At 45.7% G+C, this 14,870-nt stretch overlaps 1 protein-coding gene across 3 annotated transcripts in view; it reads right to left on the bottom strand.

Annotated features, from left to right (window-relative positions):
* Positions 1 to 14,870, bottom strand: part of MICAL2 (microtubule associated monooxygenase, calponin and LIM domain containing 2) — a 147,059-nt gene that overhangs the window by 89,725 nt on the left and 42,464 nt on the right. For all 3 annotated transcript variants that reach the window (XM_011374156.2, XM_011374155.2, XM_011374157.2), the window contains one exon: positions 7,589 to 7,929. In XM_011374156.2, the coding sequence (XP_011372458.1) occupies positions 7,589 to 7,852 (264 nt within the window). In that variant the 5' untranslated portion in view covers positions 7,853 to 7,929. The remainder of the gene's footprint in view (positions 1 to 7,588; positions 7,930 to 14,870) is intronic.

Raw genomic sequence — 14,870 nt, 5'->3', positions numbered from 1 at the left:
CTGCTAGAAAATTTTAAATGACATATGTGGCTTGCATTGCATTTTTATTGGACAGCACTGGCCTAGAGAATGGCAGAGAATTTAGCCACCGAGCCTCCAGCCACCATCTCTCTCCTGACATCTGATTTAAAGATGAGCCCCTATTTATTGAAGTCTCTGCAGTCAGGTATCAGTTACTTGCAGCTGAGTGCAGTCCTTATGGACTCAGAGGGGAGAACCTAAGGGTCGGCCCAGTGAACCGCTTAGAACCTGACCTGTGGCGGGGGATTGAACTTAGCCGGGCGCCCCATCCAGCTGCGTAGGAAGTAGACAGGTATATTAACACTAAGTGGGAAAATTCTCTGTCATGGAATATACTGAGCTCCAAGATACTTTTTATCATGAAAAAAAAAAGAAAAAGGAAAAAAAAAGAAAAACAGAGCAAAAATCTCTGATGAGCTGGAAAGAGGGCAGCCAGAGGATCCCTCCCAGTCTGGGAAGCAGAGCATGAAATGGCTTCATGGTTTCCTTTTGCCCTGCCTCGTGGTACACAATCTCTGGCTAAGATTATTTGGATAATCTTAGCCAGAGGTTCCCTAAGGCTTTGTGCAACCCGGGTGGGCCAAGAACTATAAGAGGATTTTCTTTTCTTCTCCAAGAAAAAGAAGGCCCAGCCCTTCAACCTCCCAGGCCTATTGGCCAATTTCCCTGTCTCCCTTGTAAGCTCTACAAGTAGCCGGATGCTAGTCAAGGTCCAGACAGGGCTGTGGTCATCAACCCCACACCACAGGAAAGGATGCTCAGAGAGCAATACTCTGATGCAAATTTGGACAAATAGACTGATGCTTAAATAAAGAAATAAAGGGATTGGCTGCAACTGGCTTCTGCAAACCATGATCAAGGCTTGGAAATATCAGGATTCACCAGTATAGCTCCAGAAAGAAGAACAATATATATTAAATAGTACACTATTTACACAGCTTCAGAAAGAAACTTGAGTTTCGGAGTTCATTTGTCTAGTCCCTGAGCAGCTCCCCTATGCCAAGCCCTGTGCTGGGTACTTGAGACCCAGGGATGAGCCAGACATAGTCCCTGTCCTCAGGTTGCTCACAGTGAGTGTGAAAAAGAAGAAAAAAGAGAAGAGGAGAGGACAGGAGAGGAAAGGGGAGGGGAGGGGAGAGAAAGAGAGAGAGAGAGAGAGAGAGAGAGAGAGAGAGAAAGAGAGAAAGAGAGAAAGAGAGAAAGAGAGTACGAGAGAAAGAGAAAGAAAGCAAGAAAGAAAGAAAGAAAGAAAGAAAGAAAGAAAGAAAGAAAGAAAGATAGAAAGAAAGAAAGAAAGAAAGAAAGAAAGAAAGAAAAGAGAAAAGAGAAGAGAAGAGAAGAGAAAAGAAAAGGAAAGAAGGAAGGAAGGAAGGAAGGAAGGAAGGAAGGAAGGAAGGAAGGAAGGAAGGAAGGAAGGAAGGAAGGAAGGAAGGAAGGAAGGAAGAAGGGAGAGAGGGAAAGGAAAGGAAGGAAGAAAAAGGCAATCAACGAGGGACACCGATCAGTGAGATCTGGTAGGACAAGAGTCTGGGAGCCCATCTGGAGCACCAAACCCAGACCAGGAAAAGGTAAAGAAGGGGAAAGTGGAGGAGAGATCAGGAAGGCTCCCTGAAGGAGGTGATGCTTGCTTAAACTCAATCATAAAGAGAACAAGTTAGCTAGGCCAGGAAGGAGTTCCTGTTCAGCAGTAACAGTATAGATCCTCCCTGGACCAGGGTTCTAAAATCTCCCATTCTTTGAGGAAATTTTAAAGAGGAAAGTATATACTTGTATTTTTTTTTTCTTTTGAAGAACATTCACCTTCACTAATAAAGCAAACTTCTTAATAAAACCATGTACAGGCAATAATTTTTTCAACTATAAAGCACTACACAAATGTTGGGTGGTAACACTAATGACATTGTGACTGTGATTGTTACAGGAGTGGCAGTGAATCCCTACCATGTTCCTGCCAGACTGCTCTTCACTCGGTGGCCCCATTTGAGATCATCCAGCACATTTTCCAGGACTCAATGGATGTCCATCCAAATGCCTTCTCAGCAAGGCCAAGCAAATCTGAGTAGCCAACATCCCGTCATAGTAGCTCCCTTTTAAAGGACTCTTCTTAGCATTCTCCAGCACCGTTGGTGGGAATATCCACTGGAAGAACCCCCAGGGAGGAGAATTTGACAATGTCTGTAATATTGTCAGTGCAATCCACATATCCATCTCCAATATTCTCACAATCTATCGAATAGCTATGCTTTCGTGCGCATACAAAGTATGTATGAGGAAGTACACCGCAGCACTGTTTAAAACGGCAATAGACTGGAAACAATCTAAGCAGGTAATGAAATGTGATCTAGCCACAAAATGGGAAGCCATTAAAAGCTGTGAAAATGATAAAAGGGTTAGACTCCCACGTATTGATACAAAACAATCTTCGAGATATGTTTTCAAGTGAAAAAAGCTAGGTAAACAACAAATATGTAAAAAGAATTCCATTAGAAATAAGGGGGATGCACACATCCATATGCATATGTGTGTGCACAAACACATATACACATGTAGAAACTTTAAAGAAAGGCACACAGGCAATGGGACAGTGGTGGCCTCCAGGGAGGGGACCAGTGGGCCTAAAGAAAACACATTTCTTTGCACAGTATATTTTGTTGTCCTGCTTGAATTATTTTTCAATCATGAGCATTTCTTTTTTAATTAAATAAAACTAGTTATTTTTCTTTAAAAAAAAAAAAAGAGGTCTTTATTTATGAAATGAACTACCATGTACCCAGGTTAACCACTTCCTATGAAGACAGGAAAAAAAGAGTTTTTTTCAGCTTAATATTTTTGGGAATTGATTTTACTTAAGCTCATATATAACATCCAATGCACAAATTCATGCAAATCCCACATACTCCATGTGGAGTTGTGGCAACAGTGTAGAAATTAACATAACCTGATTGGCAATCTACGCTTGACCATGTCTGATGTAGCAGTGCCCGGAGTCCTTTGTCAGGTAAATGGACAAATGCAGAGTTCAGCCAAGTTTTTTGTTCAACTGGGACAGAATTTCATACCCCAGAGACCATCCTCTGCTCTACTGGTTTTGTCTGCAACTGTCCATATTAGGCAAAGCAGTACTTGGCATGGCCTAGCCGGTGCAACAGAGCCTGGCTTTGGGGGCTGTGGTGGGTGATTTCAGAGGTCCGGAATGTCAGATAGGCTTATCTAGGCCAGGAGATAGCAGCCTTCTGCTCCCAGCTTCACCCCTCGCAATCTCCCACCCTACCTCTCTGCCTCCCACTGTGCAGCTCAGGAACCTCATAATGAGTTGGGCCCAGGCATTTCCAAGGCCCAGCTACACCCAACTGGAGAGCCACGGGAGAGGCAAAAATGGGCAAGGGTCACGTTCTGGAGTGAAAGGTGTGGGCTGACTCTGCTGGATGCTCCCAAAATACTGTCATTTCCTTTTCAGAAGTTAATGTAAGAGCCTTCATCATACGGGCTAGCCCCATTTCTGCTGGTGACAAAAGTCCATGACTCATTTCCTGCACACATGTTTTTATGGCAATGATGTATGAATGCCTTCTGACCTGAATTGGTTATTTGTAATTACTAAGCCATTCCAAGGAGGGTGATGGAGAGAACTCTGGATTGGGAATTGGGGCTCATCCTCGATAGTCCCCCAGGTCCTAGTCTTCCAGGTTCTCTGTTTGAACGTAGGACCCTCTCTTCACAGCCTGGCCTCAGAAGGCCTTTCCTTCTGGTCTGCTCCTGCCATTCATCCATTCTGCTCTCTCTGGCTCTCACCCTCTCACTCATTCCCACATTCCCATTTCATAAGCAATGCGCGCTTCCTAGATTATCTCTCTCTGCCTTGTGTTTCCTCTAACTCTTCTTTCAGCAATACGAGGCAAATTCCTACTCCTCTGTCGAACTCCAAATCATACCTCCTCTTCCAAGAAGCATTCCCAGACTACCCCAGTCACATATACTCCTGGAGAAGAGTGTACGCACCTGGAAATATCTAATGAATGAATGAACAGAAGAATATATGAGCAACCCAATAAACAGAGCCCAAATCCTAGCAATATCACCCACTAGTTCCAGCCGAATAGCTTTAGCTTGCTGAGACTCTGTTCGTCACGTGTCAAATGCAGAGATTGTACACCATATTCCCTCGAATTCCTTTAGCATTAAAGGTACATATAAAATAAATAACCAGACTCCATGATTTTGTGATTATGGTATCCCATACCAAATTACGTACCGCATTTTCTTCTGGGTTGCTTTCCCCAGGAACATTACACAACTGGATGCAGCATTTGATCCTGTTACTACCCTAATACAGAGGCAATATCAGTCCTGAGAGAATCGATTTGGACTGATCCTTGGTTCACACCATTCTTACCCAAACGGATCACACCCAAGGAAAGAATTATTAAGTGCCTGACAAAACCTTCATAAATAATAATCAATAATAAACAATGATCTCAAGTTAGGTTTTGCAAACGGCATCTAAGTCACTGCCCTAGTGACATTGCAGGTCCTTCTCCCTGTTCCCCAGCACCTGTACCAGAGGCCTTTTTCTTCAGATTCTGGTCATTAATCTGTTCCCACTAACACCACCAACATGAACACACAGCCACACTCACATATATTCATATTCTCTCTCTCTCTCTCTCTCTCTCTCTCTCTCTCTCTCTCTCTCTCTCTCTCTCTCTCTCGGAACAGCACAGTGCTTAGCACATAGTAGGGGTTGATAAATGTTTATGAAATGCTGAAGCCCAGATCCACTCCAGATGGTGCTGAGATGTGTCCACATTAGCACAAGGTGGGAGTCCTTGGTTGAATTTTGTTCATCCTCACTCTACCTGTGGCTAACCAGGAGCTTGGCTATGTGCCTGGGAAATACACCTGTGTTCCATGGCATAGCATTAATGATCAGCCATGTGTACACTAATGCCCAGCATTTCTTGTTTGGTTAATGCTCAGCATAAATGACTACACCCAAATGAGGGGTGTGAGCAAGATAGTGTCTGCTCATGTTGGAAGAGCAGGAGGACCACATTCTGTGTTTTGCTTGACTGACTCAAAGAGTATAAGCACTGAGCTCTTAGATCTGAGCACTAACCATCCACGTGAATCCAGTATGGAAAGAGCCTGTACCATAAGCGGAATGCAAATAAACAGTCACTGTAGAAGACACCTGTTGTTTATCTGTTTCTCACCTTCATGTCCCTGGGGACCTGCTCCTCTCTCACATCAATCATGTGATGCTTAAAAGGGCGCCAAAGACAGTAGCTAGCTCCCCTGGCTTTGGCCACAATAACTGGTGTAGAGGTGAACCTATTGGAATCATTCCCTGAGGTTTGTTTGCTCCGCCCCATCCCCCACCCCCCGACCCCAATATTGAGCAGGCAGAGAAAGATTCTAGCCTTTTGGGTCACAGAGCTATAAAGATATGAATTAGAGGCTAACAATCTGGAGAAAATCTCCTTGCAGGAGGGAAGAATAGTGCCAACACAGAACTAAACATCCACGAGATAGATGGGATAGGGGATGAAACATACTGAGTGTCTAGACCTTCCTGTTTATACGTTTCTGATTTCTCTGTTTCCTTTAGGTTAGTTGGAGCAGCTAAAGTGGCCTAACACAGCATGACTGTACTAAGAGTGCATTTTCAAGTGCATTTTTTACTCTTCAGCTAGTTTTTATGAGATGGGCTACCACACATTGAAAATGTCTTTGTTCCTCCTCCTAAGAAAGGCATAAAAATCCTGGGGAAGAGTCACTCTTATTCAGTCAGCATCACTAGATCAAGACGTTTGTTCTTTCTCTTTGTATCTCGGGCACCAATGGTGACCTGCCAACCACAGGATGTGAGGTCTCTTCTATTTCAAGCCATCAAATTTTGTAAAATAGGGGCTGGCCAAACAGGCTAGGAAACCAGCTAGTGATTTTTGAAAGAAGGACATTTACATGGTGGTCAGGCCCCCATTCCATCTCCCTGCTGGCTGACTCCCTCTGAAGGTCTGTCTTCAGATTGCCAGGAGAGTCCCCTCAGCAACTAGAAGCTGTTGAGTGTCTGGGGCAATGCATTTCCTAATAAGACCTGAAAACCTTCCCTGAGAAAACATATTGCAGTTCAGCCACATGACTTCTACGGGACTCTGTTAAAAGAAAGCCACCTTATGCAATTACTGAGAAGGGTAATGCTTTTAAAGCTAAAAGCTTCCCCCTCCTCTAAGTCGGAAGAGCCGCCCAGTGAACTATGAACCACATTTACAACAACTAGGAAGTGAGGTGCTGGGTGGGGGTGGCACCTAGGATACTGGCACCACTCCTTTCTCTCCCTCTTTTTCTTTAGCACTTCCATCTCCTCTGTGGAAGGCTGAAGCTTGGCAGGTTATGGGCAGGCACTGCCAGAATGGCTAGTATGCTCTGGACTGAAGCGATTGGTTTCTTTCACTCTGGTGCATGCTCCATGCTCTTCCCATGCCCCATACAATTGTGCATCCCAGGCTCAAATAAGCTTGGCAGCTGTCTCCCCTGGGGGCAAGAGAAAGCAGCCGTATCCCACGGTGGATTCAACAGCTCCTCCTCACCAAAACAAACACACAACAGTCCTGATCGCCATGGAGAGTTCAATCCTCTTGTCTGGGATTGGCACTGACTAGAATTCCAAGGGCTCTGGCCGAGCTATCTCCTGTGAGGTCTAAATACAGCACACTCAATTTTAACCTAAACATACAGCCTGGACCAGTGCCCAGGGCTGACAGCACTCAAGGCCCAGCCAGGAAGTCTTGACTACTGGTTGCCCCTTCAGCGATGGGCACTGACTGCAGAGATATCAGAGATGTGATGTGCTGGTCAGCCCATGTTCACAGATGTTGCCTGAGGCCAAACAATGGGGGAAGTAATCAGCTTGTGGAGGGTTAATTATAAGCGTGATCATGAGAGAAAATGCATCCTGGGGAAGGGGGTGGGGAGGTGGAGAATGTGGAGGAAGAGAGAGAGAGGGAGGAAAAGGCAGTAAGGACCAAAGACCTCTATCATAGCCAGTTAAAGCCAGGGGACCTTTCTAAACTGTTTGCTCCCAGGGGAACACAATGCTATGGAATTTATGCCTCACCATGGAATCTGGCAGACCAAGGTTGTCTTCTAATTGTGTGACTTTGGGCAAGATAACTGACTTTTCAGTTTTCATATCTCTAAAATGGCCCAATGGACCACTGTGGGTGTTCAGTTAAACCATGTACATAGAGTGCATAGCGCACAGAAGTTGGTCAATAAATAGTAACTACTAGAAGTAGTAGTGGCAGTAGTAATAGCAGAAGCAGGATAACATCAGCATGCCTTTCTTTTCTCTGTCTCGGAGAGGGCACAAGGAGAATTGCTGAGACCACTGCGTTAAGATGGAAACTCCCAAACAGGATAAGCTGTGCACATACAAAGAAAACGTTCGACTGAGCAAGACATCGAAACATACCTACACCTGTTAAGAACCTTAGAATGTCAAAACGGCGACAACTCCCTACACCTTCAACAAGGGTAACGGATGTCCACACGGGGGTTCCCTTACCTTGGTGTTCATACACGACTTCCCTCGCTTATATTCTTTGTGGGATCCACGCTTGTCCAATTTGTACCACAGGGCTTTGGCCTTCCAGGTAGTCACCTTGGACTTGAGCTTGGAATAAAAGTTTCTGTGGTCCAGAGGGTCTAGGTCCAGGTGTCGAGTGAGGATGTTGAAGGCCTGGAGGGTGCCTTTGCATGTGGAAGCCTGGACGAAGTTCTCGAAAACCTGCCCGGCCTGGGTCTGCTTCTCGTCCTCGTTTTCCCCCATGTTTCAGGAGCCACGTGGAGCAGACGTGTGGAGAGGACGGAGGAGGACACCATGAAGTACCTGGAGAAATGTCACACCTGCGGAGACAGGTCGAGGCAGAGGTGAGCTCCAAGGGTGGGGCAAGGATGGATGCTGACAGGGAAAAATAAAGTCCTTTAAGATACTATACATAATACTAAACACAAATAATCCATAGAAAATGTGCAATTCTAACCTGTCAGTGCCACCTTGCTGGCCATCTCTTGCTCCCCAACACCCCACTCCTCTTGCTGGCTAAAGAGAACCACAAATTGCTCCAAGTCATGCCCTGGCTGATGTGAACATTACCTGGTCAATTTTGCTATGAGCCAGATGCTTCTAGAAATAGTAACTAAAAAAAAGAGAAAAAAACAGAAAAGCACTCTAGATTTAGCAGCATTGAAAACCTATAATTCTTGGCAAATTCTTTGCAAATTCATTGACTAATCTAATGTAACCCAGCCACATGATATTAGTACACAGACCAACGAAACAAGCACATGCCTCCCTAGGTTTCATGACCATCTCACCTATCATTAGACTTCAATCTTTCAGTCTTTTTTCATTGTTGGTTACCAGAGGGTAGGTCTTTCCCCTATACAGGCAACAGACAACAGCTTCTTAAAACTTCTATTCCTGGTATCTGCTGAAAGCACAGCATCTACCTCCATCAGACACAGAGAAAGACAGAGACACGTGGGTCTCCTCCTGATGTATGAAAGGAGCCTGTGCTTTGTAAGCCCAAGCTGTGAGCTATTTGGAACAAGTGCTTAGGCTGGTGGAAGAAAAATGCAATGGGTGTTCATTCACATCACAAAAATAGCTTGCCTGGGTTTTGGCCATCGTCCTTTCCCTTTGCACCGCTCTAACCTCAGGCATTTCTTAGCAGAGTCATTTAAGTTTCAAAGGAACAAAAACAAAATTAGAGCTGATTTTCCAAAGCACTGGCTATTTTTCCAAAATCCAAAGCTAGTGCAAGAAGACAAGTATGGAGAAGCTGGGGCTGGCCCAGCTGTCAGGAAGGCGAGGGTCTGTAAATGAGAGGATACAGCACATTGAGATCGGGCAGGAGGTGGTCAGCAAACACAGAGACAAGGCCCTCAGGCTGGGTGGCTTCCCACTCCCCAGATGGGAACACTATTATGGGTGTATTTGGATTGCGGACTGGCTTTATAATACTAAAAGCAGAGTCCAGTGTTTATCTTCTCCCTCAATCCTTTACTCATTCATTCAGCAACAATTACTAGTGTCTTAGCAAGAGCTGCACATCACCCTAGATGCTGGGGATACAGAGATGGGGCCTGGTGAGGAAGACAGACCCAGACCCATAAAGAGCTGATTCCAAGACAACAGGAGAGCATTTGCAGAATATGAACACGGGGCATGCAAGCTCAGAGTAAGTGCACAGCAGAGTCTAAAGGAGTCCAGAGGCGTCATGAGAAGGAAATGCCAAAATGTGACAATTTTAGGAACGAAGTGGATTTCATTAGGAGACTGAGAAATGAATGTTCAGGCAAAGGAAACACCATACAAAGGCGTGAGTCTGGAAAGAGCCAGGACAAGTTGCAGAATGACAGCGAATTCAAGGTGTCAGGAACTAAAGACTTATGACAAGGTGTGGTGGGGATGTGCAAATTGTGGAGGGGGCCTGGTTTCTCCAATGGGCTGTGGGGTACAGAAGACAATGCAGCAGCTAAGACAAGTCTTTGGGGAAGGCGAGCTAGCAGAAGATGGACTGGAGAAGGAGGCAGCTAAGGGGCTGCCCAGGTAACAGTGAGGAAAGTAGCTGGGAGAGCAAGGGGAAAAGCTCACAGGTGAATGTTGCATGGCAGCCTGGCTGAGCACCACCCATAAGGAGCAGCCTGCTGGGGGAAGGAAGACAAGCTCTCCAGACACCAGACACCTAGATACCGATGCGTGAGGGGGCACAGTATAGGACCCTTCTCTTCCCTCTTTCTCTGACAACTGCCAATAGTCAGCTGAAGGGAGAACGGCACAATCCCTGTTCTAGACCTAGCCAAGTTCTATTCCTCCACCAGGCCTCCATCCTCCATGAGAACTTACCTGGTTGCTCTGGTCCCCGCAACTCAACAAATTCAACAGACTTGGAAGGCTGGCTCTGAGCCTGGCCTGGCACTGATAAGACATGGAGCCCCTCACAGATGCTTCTCAGCTTCTTGATCGTCCGCAGTGCTCACTGTGGCATCAGTCACAAAAACACGGCCTCCTACTGTGTTTCAACCCCATCTCCTCACCCCTCAACCCCCATGCAAGACTTGCTACCCAGAAAGCATAGAGAGCACGACCTGTTTGTTTTCCAGAGCATATCAATATCCTAAGTATTTATCTTTGGAACCACTTCTCTGCCCAGGATTGAACAAAGGCTATAGTAGCTGATTGACAAATACAAAGCTACTCGAATTCAACTAGTATTCTGAAGTCCTTTTGAGGATGAGCAGGTGGTACAAAGAAAAACACAGGCTTTGGGGCTTTTGGAGGCCAAGTCCAAAGCTCAGCTCAGCTCAGCTCCTCACTTCCCATATGGCCTCACGCAAGCCACATTAGTTCTGAGCCTCAGTTTCTTTCTTTTTTGCGAGAAGTGGGTGATAATCTGCACCTTGCAGGGTTGCTGTGAAGGGCGAGAGACACGTGTGAGAGCAGAGCCTGGCCCTCAGCGGCACAGAGTAGATGTGGAAATGCACACTGTATCTATCACATGGGGCAGGTTTGTATCTGGGGAACACACCAGTTTGAAAAACAGTTTTGTAAATCAATTTACACGTTGCCAACTCCTCGTCTAAAATGGTGAACTGTTTAGAGGTATAGAGCCAGACCTGACTGCCAGAGAAACATTTACAAACTGGAAGAACCTGTCTCTTCCCAACCCCAGCTGCCTCCCCTCCTCCCCCAAAAGAAAAATGAATAACTTAATCTTAGGGCTCCAGTAGAAAGAGCCAAAGGTGGTGCTGAGGGCGCTGGGTGGGCGTGGGAGCTCCAGGAACTAGCTCTTATCTAGAGTGAGATAAAGGAGGCGGAGGGAGACAGCCAGACAGGAGAAGATAAGTGTTGCCTTGGACTGTACCCCACAGCCCGTACCAGGCTCAGACCTGCCTCCCTTGATCTAAAGGGTCTAGTCTCAACCTTTAAAATCAGCTTTCCAATATAAGTCAAGGACTGTAACAATGACTCTAACACCCACACAAGGTAGGCTTCCTCGCAGGGAAACATCAGAATATTTAGAATCTAGCAAACCTGGGCGTGAATCTGGCCCCAGGCATTTGTCAGCTGTGTGACCCTTGGCAGGTTATCTAATCCATTTCAGTCTGTTTTCATCTGTAAAATGGGGATAATAATACTCACTTCTGAGGATTCTAAGGATTAAATTCAATCATGTAGGTAATAAATTCAATACTTGGTGGCTACATGATAACAAGCATTCACATTATTCTTCAAATGGCCCAAATCTCATCAAACCAAAAGGAAGATAAAAAGGAACGTAATTTACGACCACTGGGACTAGCTTCTCAGGTTCAGGAATAATGTACTTTACAGGCTCTGGGCTTTTAATTCAGGTTAGTTGGTTTTATTTTGAACCCCAGAAATGGGTTCAAATCTACTCCTAGCTGTGTCACCTTGGACACCTCATTTAACTGCTGAGTTTTAAGTTCCCCATATTTACAATGGGGGACCTCATAGAAGGAAGTTTGGGCAATGAATTGAAAACACACATGGTACAAGGTGGTTTTGTTAACTAGAAAGGCTGTCTTAGAAGGATTCAGTCTGAGTCTGAGCTTCAAGCCTTTTCTTCCAGAAACTGGGGTATAATATTTTTGGTGGGTCCCCTTCTCCTTCCCCAAAAGGAGAAAGTCGAGGATTAGTTAAGTCAGAAGATCTTAGGTAACAGCTCTGTTAAAATTTTCCTTGTCAACCACCACCCAGCTGTTGCCTTTTTGGAGTTTGATATGAAATATAAATAAAACCAACTAACCAGAAATATAAAAGGTTTATGCATTTTCTGGGAAGAAACAAGATGTGATGCTTTAGTTTCCAAGAATAGTCTTGAAGCAATTTGTTTTTTGCCAACTGGAGTCCCTTATTTGTGGTTCTGTCTGTATGACTTCATGAGTCTCAAAGCAATTCCCTTGCCCTGCCTCTGCCTGCTACAAATTAAAACCCAGGTCCTCAGATTGTTGGTGACAGCAGTGGCAATGGGCTCAGCCCATGGCATTTAGGAGACGAGTTCAAGGTTTATGCAGAGTCTCTGAGTAGCTCTCAAATTAGAGGAGGAGCCTCCTGGCACAAGAGTTGCCAGTGCAATGCACCCACATTTAGGAATCTCGCACCTGCTGCCTTTCCTGGGCTTCATCACCTGCCAAATGGCATCGAACAGTCCGACCAGGCCGTGGATAGATGGCAGAGTTCTATAAAAACTTAAGGAGGGCTGGAGGGACACTGGGCAGAACCTTCCCACAAAGTAGCAGTTTGGCCCAGGAGAAAAGCTCAGCCCTCAACCCCACCCTCAAAGCTCGCAGATATGTTTCAAGGTAAATGCAGTCTAAAAATCAAACACTATTGCCACTGACACTGCCAAGTTCCCCATTCCAACTTGCCATCTTCCAGGTTTACCTCAACAAGAGGCTCAGGGGCAGGGCCAGTTTCCTCATCAATGAAATGGGAGTGTTCGTCTCATGCACTCACAGAAGACCCTCAGCCGTGGCTACCTGGAGCCAGCCAGGGCCCCGGCGGTGAGAAATGCCTCCCACACATGCTGCCTCTCTGCAGAGCCCAACATGGGCAGAATACCTGGTTCACAGGTAACGCCTGCAGACATCATCTTCTCACCAGCCCAGGGATGCCTGGCTTTCCGTCTACAAGGGCATGTGGCAACCAGCTTGAACCAAAAGAGGTAACTCCCAGAGCTGGGAAGGGACTAAAAGGGCCCCCTTGTCCTCCTTATAATCTCCTTCCAGCCAGGGGTCCCCAGCCTTCCCTCGGTCACCTCCCCAAATGGAGAGCACACTGCCTCCTGGGGAAGCCTGCTCCACCCTTGCCTCCTCTGACTAGAAGAGAGCCTTAGTGAGATCAATCCTGTCTCTATCAGTTCCTCTCTGTTCCTGGTTTTAGCCCTTGAGTCACCCACAGGAAGTCGAAGCCCTTCCATGTGGGCTAAACCCAGACATGCAGTCTTCTTACACACACCATCTGGGCCCCCACAAGGAAAGGCTGATGGAAATACCCACGAGACTAACTACAAGAGCCCAAACAGATTCCCAGTCTGCAGCAAGGGCCCAGACATTACCCTCTGTCTAGTGGCGCCAGGGTGGGGACTTCAGGAAAGAGGGTCCAGGCTACTGCAAGCCCTGGTCTTCTATGCTACTCCTCCACTGAGGGCCCAGGATCATTTGGCCCTTGCCCTTCTGACCCCAGCCTTCTCCTCACTCTTTCTCAGTAGAGTTGACCACATTGCTCTGGAGTCCCTTATTTAAAGTGACCTCACACATTCCCACTTCCTCACCTCTATCCATTTCCTTATGGAATCATTCACAGTAACAGATTCTGAGATGACCCTCCACCCTTGATCCTTCAATGAATCAGAGACCTGTATGCTGACAAGTCACTGTCAGGAAGGAAGCCAATGCCATCAGAGGCCCAGGCTAAGCTCTTTCACCTGAATTATCCCCAAAAGTCCTCACAACAAGTCCGTGAGGTAAAATGATTTTCTCTCTCTCCCTCCTTCCCTCCCTCCCTCCCCTTCTCTCTCATCTGTAAGAAAGGCCTTAGGAAAAAAAGAAGTCGTTCTACAACTTGCCCATCTCGCTTTTCTGTAATGCAAGTATAAGTTTACCATATGTGGTTACTATTATGTATGTTTGTATACACACATATATGCATGCCTGTATATATATATACATATATATATATACACATATATATGTATATATATATACACACACACATATATATACATATATATATAATCTGAGTATATGCATGTATACATGCAGTGTGTATATACATGTGCATGCACTTATATGTGTGTATATGCCTGTCTGTACAGACATATGCACAAATATATTGTGAACACTTTTCTATAAGGATTTCTAGCCAGTGCTCCACATCTCCATTTGTACCACTAAGACTCTCTTCGAGAACCTTCTGGAGAAGCAAAGCCTTTGAGGTGGCAGAACTCTGGCCTGGGCATGAGGAGACTGAACTTGCCCTTCTCTTTGCCCTCACGAGGACACCGACAGCCACACCGCTCAGCTGCTCACAGAGCGCAGGACCCTGTCCCAGACCATTTACATCCACGATCTCATTTAACCATCCTTGTTTGAGGAAAGAAAAGACAGATTTAGAGAGGGCAGTAACCTCAATATCCCACAGTAGTGAGTGGGGATGCCGTGATATGAGCTCAGTTCCATCGTACTTCAAAACCCACACACACTTAGCCACCGATTAGCATGTCAACATGAACCGTGTAGATGGAAATAACGTGGCCTTCTTGTTCCACAGCCACTGAGTAAATTAAATGGGCTCAGTTCTGTAATCTCTGAAGTTCTTTCAGGCTCTGAGAGTTCACAAATGTCAACAACAGGGTGTGGTTTCATGAGTTATGGTGCAACCAAACAATCAAGTTTTAAGCACTCCTTTGAACAATGTTTATATAGACATTTGATACATAGAAAAATGCTTATGCTCTAATGCAGAGTGCAAAGAGCAGGATATGTGAGCAGGGTTTATGTGTGTAGATGGTATTTCAGATGATTTTTACTTTTAGCTTTATGCATTTCTGTATTCCCCCAAATTTCTACCAGGAACATGCACAATTTTTATAATCCCTCCTATACACACATTCCAAGTCCGGGAGCCTTCTCTCCCTGACTAGATTGAGCACTTGCCAATAGGTGAGCTTCTGTGTCTCTTATCTTCCTCAGGCCTAACAAGTGCTCAGCCCCATGTGGTCCCACCACACTTGTGGTGTTATTTTTCTCCAGAAAAG

Source organism: Pteropus vampyrus, unplaced genomic scaffold (genome assembly GCF_000151845.1).
Source record: "Pteropus vampyrus isolate Shadow unplaced genomic scaffold, Pvam_2.0 Scaffold240, whole genome shotgun sequence".
In the NCBI taxonomy this organism is placed as follows: domain Eukaryota; kingdom Metazoa; phylum Chordata; class Mammalia; order Chiroptera; family Pteropodidae; genus Pteropus; species Pteropus vampyrus.
The sequence above is the reverse complement of the archived record's forward strand: the minus strand, read 5'-3'. Positions and strand labels throughout refer to the sequence as shown.